The sequence below is a fragment of the Loxodonta africana genome, chromosome 7 (assembly GCF_030014295.1).
Source record: "Loxodonta africana isolate mLoxAfr1 chromosome 7, mLoxAfr1.hap2, whole genome shotgun sequence".
NCBI lineage: Eukaryota > Metazoa > Chordata > Mammalia > Proboscidea > Elephantidae > Loxodonta > Loxodonta africana.
In genome coordinates this window covers 78,279,446-78,288,967 of record NC_087348.1, presented here as the reverse complement: position 1 = coordinate 78,288,967, position 9,522 = coordinate 78,279,446, and the positions used below count along the sequence as shown (strand labels likewise).

The window sequence follows — 9,522 nt, the reverse complement described above, 5'->3', positions numbered from 1 at the left end:
TGGTCTCCATGTAATTTACTCTTGGACAGGAGGTGCCAAAAGACAGATTGTTAATTACAACTCACCGCGGCAACAAAAATGGCAATACATATTGAGAACACTTGGAATAATGTCTTAAACACACACACACACAGAGGCACAAAGCATTAACAAAACGTATTTGTTGTAACAATGAATGGAGGGAATGAGAAAGCCTTGGAGACTTGCATCCTTACTACAATCACAATTTTGGCCAGGTAGCTGACCCATTTGAGGGTCAGAACACAATTGGACTAACTAAGTGTCTGTTCTCCCCACAGTCATGGACACAGCAGAGTCCATCCCTGATGAACACCTGATCAAAAGCGAAAAGAGGCAAGATCTCCAAGAGATGCTGACAGAAGTGGGGCTGGCGGCTGAGTACTGGTTGCCCACACTGCAGGAACAACTAGGCGTGACCTGTGCCCAAGCCTTACAACACCTAGAAGAAAAAGACCTCTTGAAGCTAAAATCCCAGGCACAACATTCTTGGGAAACAGGGGCCCTGGAGAAACTGCTTAATCTGTCACACTCAAATAGCCTTTCAAAGTTACAGGAGTCTCAGAAGGAGCGGATCTTCCAGTCAGAAATACACCAAGAGCAAGTCAACATCTCTCAATTTTCTGAATTCATTAAAACCCTAAAAGAAATCCAAAATGACTTCAAAAAAGTGAAGACCAAAACTGAGTCCCAGGACACTGTAGAGAAAGCTCAAAGAATGGCCACTTATGAGGTCAGCTTGTCACTGAAATCCTTCTCGGAGAAGCTGCAACAAACAGACCAGCCAGACACACAGCTCTTGCTACTGTCCATTGCAGCTGGTGCAGGATACCATGTGGTGAACAATACTTTTCAGTATCTCCTGGGGTTTGATGAATTAGACTGCTTACTGCATGAAATACAAATGGCCCATGATAAATACCAGGAGCTCAAAAATCTTTGCAGCTACAGGGCTCAGGCATTCCTGGTGCTCACAGGGCTGACAACCACAGTTGGAATCACAGCTATTTCTGAAGAGGAGAAATCAAAACGTTTGTCATTAATGAGACATCATATGGAACAATCACTCTCTAAAGAAGTTGCACATGTTCTCACCAAACTTGGGGCACATCACAACTGGGAAAACCTAGAGAAAGATTTGCAATTGCTCATTGATGGAGATTTTGAAGCCACTGTATCTTCTCTGCAAATGGAGGATGAAAAAAAACAATTGAAAAGTCTCAGCCATACAAATAAACAGCCCCATGTGGCAGATGATAATAAAAATAACAGAACAAAACTGATAGAAAATGGAACCTTCCTAAGCTTGCTACAGCGTCTAGGACTAGAGCATCACTACCCAAAGAGGCTGGGGAGAGCTGACTTCCATCTGATTTGTAAAAACTCTGTATACAACACACAGCCCAGTTCTGAACAAGAGCTTCCATTTTATTTTCTGCAGAAGCTGCTGGTGCTCGATTATGAGCTGAGATACCTGGTTTCCAAAGATGGTGGAAACACAGAGGACCCAGTCTATCCAAGCCAGGAAAGTGAGGCTTTTGACCCATATGAAGAGATTTTTGAAGACAGTGACAATGCCATTAATCCTTCAGCCACTAATCAGAGATGCCGCATTCACCCAATGGATATTCAGATGGCAATTTATCACTGTGCAGACGATTTGGCCAGGCAATATATTTTAGCCAAACTTTCCACTTGTCAATTTGCCCTTCCTCTTGTGGTGCCCAACCCCTCCTCTTCTCAGATTGAATTCTCTCTCTGGTCTCTCAGTCAAATTAGACGAAGTTGGCAGCAAGCAGGAAAATCAGCAAATGGGAAGAACAATTACAAGAATATGCAGATGTGTCGTGTATCTACCTCCATTGTGTCCTTCATTCGAGTTGGAAATGGTTTCTCTGCTTCCAAATCTCAGATCATGAACTCTCTTCTCAGTAAACGTAAACACGATGTCTTCTTTCACAGACACTGCAGTGGGAGCAGCAAAGACTGTCTCCTGATGGGGGGTGTGGTAGAAATCTGCTGGTTCTGTCCAGGGAACAAAGATAAGAACACATTTGACAAGTGCGTGACCTTCACCAATCTCCATGGAGATGCAAAGGAACATGAACAACAGCTCACTTTCCTGCAGGAAGTCTCTTCTCTCATTGTGGTCCTCATGTCAGCTTCTGATAGCAATAAAGAAAACCGAAAAATTGTCCATAACTTGTGCCAGTCATCAAAACCTTTGATCTGTTTGCTCGATGACAAAGAAAAAACTATGACCAGTAATTCCAGCCAGAAAGTGAGAATTGGGATCAAGAACAGAAATGAGGCAGAATTAACAGAAGAGCTCACGTGTACAATCAGACGTTTACTAGAGCTATCTAACACGGCTCTCAGCTTAGAGGACTGTGCCCATATTGCTCGTAAGCAAGGATTCCTAATAGATGAAGACCAGAGAGATTGCAAGGAAGCTAAAGAAAAGGCACAGACTCTAAATGCCCTCTTGGGAGAAATGGAGTTATCTAAGATAAAGGAAAACTTACTACCCCTTCAGGGAAAACTATGGCATCTTTGGTGTAAGAAGGACAAAGAACTCTATTATCTCAGAGAGAAGGGGAACCGGAGTATTGAGCAACATAAGAGTGAGATTGAGACAGACAAACAAAGAATACGACATGAGCAGTTCAGGAAAGCCTTTCCTCTCAATGCTTTAATGAGATCTTTCCTTGAAATATTGCAAGATCATTCAGAAACCCACAACAAACTCTACTTCCTGCAGTGGCTGTGTGTGTTTTTGGACACCCTCACTATACAACACTTGGAAAAATTGCGTGAGGAGCAAAGTTCTTTGTGGTCACTGGTACAAACTGAAAAGCAAAAGGCACCAAACAGCAACTCCCTCAGACACTGGCAGAATGAGTTAGAAGCCATCTCAAAGAACATTAGTGACAGTACCTTGGGAACTGAGCACCTTCTCAGAGAAGTTGGACAGATCTATGAAGCACTGGAAGAAGCTTGCTCTACAAGAGATGAACTTTTCCTCTCCCTTCCCCAAATTGCAGCTGACCTGATGATATCTGGGGTTCCCATTGAGCTGATGGATGGGGACACTTCTTATGTCCCACTGAAGTGGGTAGCTGCTGTTTTTGACAGGGTCTGTGAGAAACTTGGAGACAAACGGCTATTTGTGCTCTCTATTCTTGGCCTACAGAGCTCAGGGAAGTCCACCCTTCTGAATGCACTTTTTGGACTGCAGTTCACTGTCAGTGCAGGGAGGTGTACCCGGGGGGCCTACATGCAACTCCTAAAGGTAGAGGAGTCATTCAAAGAGGAACTTGGCTTTGAGTTTGTCCTTGTTGTAGACACAGAAGGACTTCGGGCACCAGAACTCAGCACCAAATCACAGAATTGGGATAATGAGTTAGCAACCTTTGTCATTGGACTTGGAAACTTGACTCTGATCAATATTTTTGGAGAGAATCCAGCAGAGATGCAGGATATTCTACAAATAGTTGTGCAAGCCTTTCTCAGGATGAAACAAGTAAAAATCTCCCCAAGTTGCCTGTTTGTGCATCAGAATGTGGGGGAAGTTACAGCTAAAGACCAAACTATGGAAGGACGAAGGTGGCTAGAGCAGAGACTAGATGAAATGGCAGCAACAGCGGCTGAACAAGAACAGTGCTCGGATGTAACCTGCTTCAGTGATGTCATCAAGTTTGATATCAGCACTCACGTGTACTACTTTGCTCACCTCTGGGATGGCAATCCCCCAATGGCCCCTCCTAATCCTCACTATAGCCACAACGTCCAGGAACTGAAAAGCAGAATACTTGGGACTGCCAAGAAGGAATCCAGGGGCAGCATCATGAAGATATCAGAAGCAAAATTCCGAGTTCAAGATTTATGGAGGGCCTTGGTGAGTGAAAACTTTATTTTCAGTTTCAGGAACACTCAAGAGGTCATGGCTATGAGCAAACTGGAAACAATGTATAACCACTGGACCTGGGAGCTAAGGAGCCACGTGCTGGACTTGCAGGACAAGCTGACCAACCAGATTCAGAATGGAAAAATCCAGACCCTCAGAACCAGTGAAGTTGAAGCTCCAGTGACAAAAAAATATGATGCTATCAAGCAAGACCTTGATAAATATTTTAATGAGGATCCAGATAATGAAACACTGGTTCAGTGGAAAGCAAGATTTGAAAGTAAGTTGAGAGTGGTTAAAGAGGCACTTATTTCAGAGATTAAAAGAAAAGCTGATGAACTTATTCATTTAAAGAAAAGCCACTTAAAATTGGAAGAGAAAAAGTCAGCTTATGATAATGACATCTTGGAAAGAAGCCGACAGTTGGCTTTAACTGTTAAGGGCAAGGAACTGAGTGAGGAAGATCTACACAAGAAGTTCAATCAGCTTTGGAAAGAATGGGTCTATGATATAGCCTCAATCCCGTCTCCTGCTATAGAGCCTGACATTGATGTGGATTCTGAAAACATTCTCTTAGAGTATTTCAAAAAGGAGAAAAACATAGTGGACATTGTAAAGGATAATTCTAAAGAGCACTTTCGAATTAAGCATGATATATATATCAAAAAGAAGAAGTTAGCATGGAGAAGGACAGTAGAGACCCATGATGAAGAGTCCATAAAAATGACTACTAATTACATTTTTTCAAGATTTACTGAAATTATTAATAATTTTAGAAGGCAACGGCGTGATTACAATCCAAGTTATTTCTACGAAATCCTGAGACTGATAGAGGAGGAGGTGACATCTGCATCCACTGAGGAAAGCTACACATTCACAAGTAGATACAAAATTGACTTATCTTTGTATTTGTTCCAAAGAGCATCAGAGAATTTTAAAGAGATGCACAGGGAATTCAAGAGAGCCAGTGATCCTGTAAACTATCTGGAAAGCAAGAAAGATGATTTCTTCATGAGTTTTAAGATCTCCTGCCAAGGAGCAACTTCCATCAAAGCGTTTGTTGAATTTCTGTGGCATAAGCTCATTCCCGCTATCTCCACCACCATATGGAATAAAATGCCCTCTAAAATGGCTGGGGATATACGAGCTACCTTCCCTGCGTTCAATGGGAACAGGGCTAATCTGGAGAAACACATTCTCATCTGTCTAGCAGAGGAAGAAAACTTTGATAATTACTGTGAGTACCTTCATAATCCAAAATATTTCTTTAGGAATTATATTGAAAAAAATATTCGAATATATTTTTCAGGCAAAGGAGGTGAAAAAATGAAGACTTTTTTAAAAATCAGTTTAGATGACATAAAAAATGTCATACTCTCTGCCATTCATGAATCCACTGCAATAGTTAAAGATAAAAGAAGTACTGCATCTGAATGGTTGGATTTATTCTGTGATCACTTGGAAAACAACTTGGTCTTTCCACGAAAAGACTTGGTAAGCATTGAACATCAGGAGATAAATGATATTCAATTTTTCAAGGAAGTAATGAGTGAAGCTTTGGATCCCGCAATGGAAAGAGTAGAACAGAATTGTTTGAGTATGTCTGTAGAGGAAATGGTTCCTGAAATTGAGAAAATGCTGTCTGAGCATCTCTGTGGTTGCTGGAAACAGTGTCCTTTCTGTAGAGCAGTTTGTACAAACACAATTCCTGCACATGAAGGAGACCACAGTGTTTCTTTCCACCGTCCTCAGGCTGTGATTGGATCAGAGTGGTGTACAAAAACATTCAACATACTGACTAAAACAGACCAGTTTGTCATTAATTGTTGTTCTAGTTTGGTAGCAAGTGATTGTTTTTTGCTTTTGAACAACGGCTCTGAAATCCTGTATAAGAACTATCGAGAGGCAGGTGGGGATTGCGCCCTATGGAGTATCACCCCAGACTCATCCATGCAGCCATACTGGAAATGGTTTGTCTGTCATTTCAGATCAAACCTAGAAGAAAAATATCAGAAAAAATTCACAGGTAGAGGTAAAATTCCGGATGCATGGGCTAAAATCACAAAGCAGGATGTCCTGGATGACTTAAAAAAACAATAATCCCCAATGATCACATGAAAGTCGCTAGATTCAGAAAATAAAAAGTTCTGAAAAGAACATACTGATTTTGGGCATGAAAGTTTGAATGACAACATAGAGCTATGTACAAATCTAAGGGTGATTAGTTCCCAGAATAAGATTGAGAATAAATGAAGAAGTATAATTGTAATCAAGTTTTTACACAAGGTTAGAATATTATTAAGCCATTAATAAAAAAGAATGTTGATTTTTAAGGACACAGGTAATACAAAGTCATTAAATTCAACGAGATCCCATCATTTCCCTAAACTCACCTTTTAAAAAATTACAAAGAAAAAAAAGCTTATCTCCAAATTATGCTCGTGAGATGCTCTTCATAGCATTTGAACAACAGGATCATGATCACAGCTATCAAGCACAGCTGAAACTGGCCAGTGGCCAGAGAGTAAAGAAATACATTATCCAGGGCAGTGTCTGAACATCTAAACAATCAGAGAAAGTCACTAATGGAGGATTCTCAAGACCTGATCTACTGGAATTCTTTTGTGTTGAAGAGTTTCTTTTTTTGGACATATTGACATTTTTGTGCTTCCTTTTACTAGTACACCCTATACTGCCTCTAAGGCAGATGAGACAGCCCAGGGCTGACAGTGGACCCTCCATTAGGAACAGTAATGCAAGGACTTGGGTTCTCACATATGGGAGGTAAGAATGCTTATTTGCTGGCTCAGGAACAACAAACGACTCCACTTCTTTGGTCCCCTCAAGCTGCTTCAGTGTTTCTCACAATCTGTTTCAGGACAGGTGGCACCTATGGAAAACCCATGTCTCAAGAACAACTCGTGGAGGCAAAATATTTACAAAGGAGAAACCAGGACTTCTGAACAGTGTGTTTTTCCCTCTGCACTTTAGAAGAGGAGTCCTGTTAAGAGTAGCAAGCATCTCCTGATATAATAAAGTTGGAGTGATGTATACCTGTAATTAGAAACAAAGCCCATTTCATAGGAAGATGTCTGTTCCCCACTGTCAATAAAGAAATTCTCAGGAGACATTTTAGGGGTGGAGAGGTTAAAAAGGCGGACCCAGAAGTATAGCTAGGGTGGGGAGTACAGAACATGGTCAACATTTGTAAAGGTAAAATGATGACCTCCTAGCTGTTAGGCCTATGATTTCCAACTCATAATGAACCATAGGGTTTCCAAGGCTGTAAATCTCTATGGAAGGAGACTGCCACATCTTTCTCCGGTGGAGTGGCTGATGGTTTCGAACCACCAACCTTTTGGTTCGCAGTTGATTGCTTTTACCACTGCATTACCAGGGCACCCTCAATATGAAAGCAGGGGTATAAAATACAAGCTAGGATCCTTTTTTCACATCCGAGTTACCCACCCTGAACATGGTTGTGATCTCCATAAAGGCAAGAAATATGACTTTTATTTTCACCATTGTATCCTTGAAAATTATGTGATTTTTATCCTTGAAAATTGTGTGATACTCAATAAAGTTTTGTTGATCAATGTAAAGGTTACTATATTTAAAATCTGTTTTCTGAACTTTCATTAACTAAAAGTGTCATAATATATAAGCTTTAATTTTCAAGCTGGAATTGGTATAAAAATTTTAAATGTCTTTGATAAATTAAGCATGTTTCTTATCAAAAGAAATTTATTAGACTTTTTGTGTGGACATGTCAAATTTTCCCTCACCAACCTCAAGAATGTGAGAGAAGTAAATAGGGAACATAGAAGATTTGTGTCTATTCTGTAAAAAACAGCTCAGATACGTTTTTAGAATAGAAAATGTAGATGACAAGTGGTCAACTGACTTGAAATAATTGAATTGATGCTAATATTGAAATAGGACATCACATTCTTTCCAATTTTGTGTGGATAGGCAGATCACAATATTCTCTGGACTCTTCATTTATGTTAGGCTTAAAGACAATAAAACAAACACCCACCAGTTAACACCATCATACTTCACCGAATATATAAAGAATTACTGAAAATAATTTCTATCATTCAAGTACCAGGGATACTTGAAGGCATTTTTTTAACAGTTAAAAACAAAAAAACAAACCAAAATCTAAAATGTGGAGTAATTTTATAGAGGACATGGTAGCAAATAAAAAGTATCCATAATTGTCGGTCATTATTATTGATTCTCAAAAATGCGTTTCAAAGTATTGATGCCTTTTGGTATAATATCAATAGTCACACATTCGTACATGTAATAAACCCACACAAACTTGAAGATATTACCACCAAAATTCTTTAGCTTTCACAAGAAAATCAGCAAGCCTCTTAATGGCAACAGGAACAGTGAATGGGTATCTAAGGAGAAGGGAAAAATAAAGCAGGGAATGAGCATATTTGTAATAATTGGATTCTTACTTTAGTTCTTCCTGGTCTCTCCCTCTCCTAATTCTCCCAACAATCCCTTGAGTCAGGTACAAAGATAATAATGGTGGCACATGGATTTGAATTGAGAATCAGACTCTAAGTTGTTGCTCTTAGCCAATACACATATGGCCTCCAACCACCTAAGGAGTGATGGTAGTAGCTGAGCAGAAGTAATAGTAAATCTATACCTCTAACTAACAAGACCTGCTCTGGCATTAGTGAATGACCCTATACTGAGAAACTACATAAGCAGTATCAGAAAAACAAACACATAGGAAGTTATCAGAAAAACAAACACATAGGAAGTTATCAGAAAAACAAACGCATAGGAAGGTGGGTCTAGATTAAAATCATGAACAAAGTGACTGCATAGTCTTCCTTTCTTTGCCACACATGGTTGGTTTTCCAGAGATGGGTTTTGGGTAAGAACGTGAACTCCAAATGGTTATAATCTCCTAGGTAGCTAGGTCCTAAGAGATGCAGTCCAAATCTTAAGATAAAGATATGGAGCTTTTCACTGAGAAGTTATGAAGGAGATCTTCCTTTCTTATAGGGTGTTAAGAGGGCAGTCTGCCTTTATGGTTCCCATTCAGGCCACCTAAACTGAGGCCTTGGGCTCAGAGTTTTCTCTGATAGGGAAGCTGGGAATCGAGTCTCTCTCTCCCATTCCCTTCTTGTCAGAAATGGCTTCCTCCCTGTTCTGAGCTCAAAGTAAATTTTTCTATCTCCATGACTACCCATGACTAGTTAATTGTACTAAAATAATCAGTCTTGTTGCTAGATGGGAATATCTTTTATGCTGTTTGTCCTTAAACAAAAGGTACTTTCTTCTTACCGCTCTTCACTTTTCCCATGCAGGCCATTACATATATATCTCTAGTTTATGCTGTATCAACTCCAGGCCCCGAGTTCCCCTTTGTTCTCTTTCCCATGCTGCATCCAGTGGCGTGCATGGAAGTGACCGAATATCGCACCCTTAGATGGAAACATTTTTTGGGGAACTGGCTCTTGGTGAACCTTACTACATTTATTGCGTTCCTGATTAGTATAAGTTAAAAAGGCATGTGATCATGTCAGTGAGTAGAGTCAGTTGTTCATTCTGACCCGAAGAGTTCT

General features: G+C 40.2%; 1 protein-coding gene across 1 annotated transcript; it reads left to right on the top strand.

Annotated features, from left to right (window-relative positions):
* The first annotated feature begins 301 nt into the window (after window positions 1-301).
* On the top strand, window positions 302-6,025 carry LOC100662488 (interferon-induced very large GTPase 1-like). Its single transcript, XM_003412212.3, has one exon. The coding sequence runs from the start codon at window positions 302-304 to the stop codon at window positions 6,023-6,025; it is 5,724 nt and encodes a 1,907-aa protein (XP_003412260.2).
* Window positions 6,026-9,522: the final 3,497 nt, after the last annotated feature.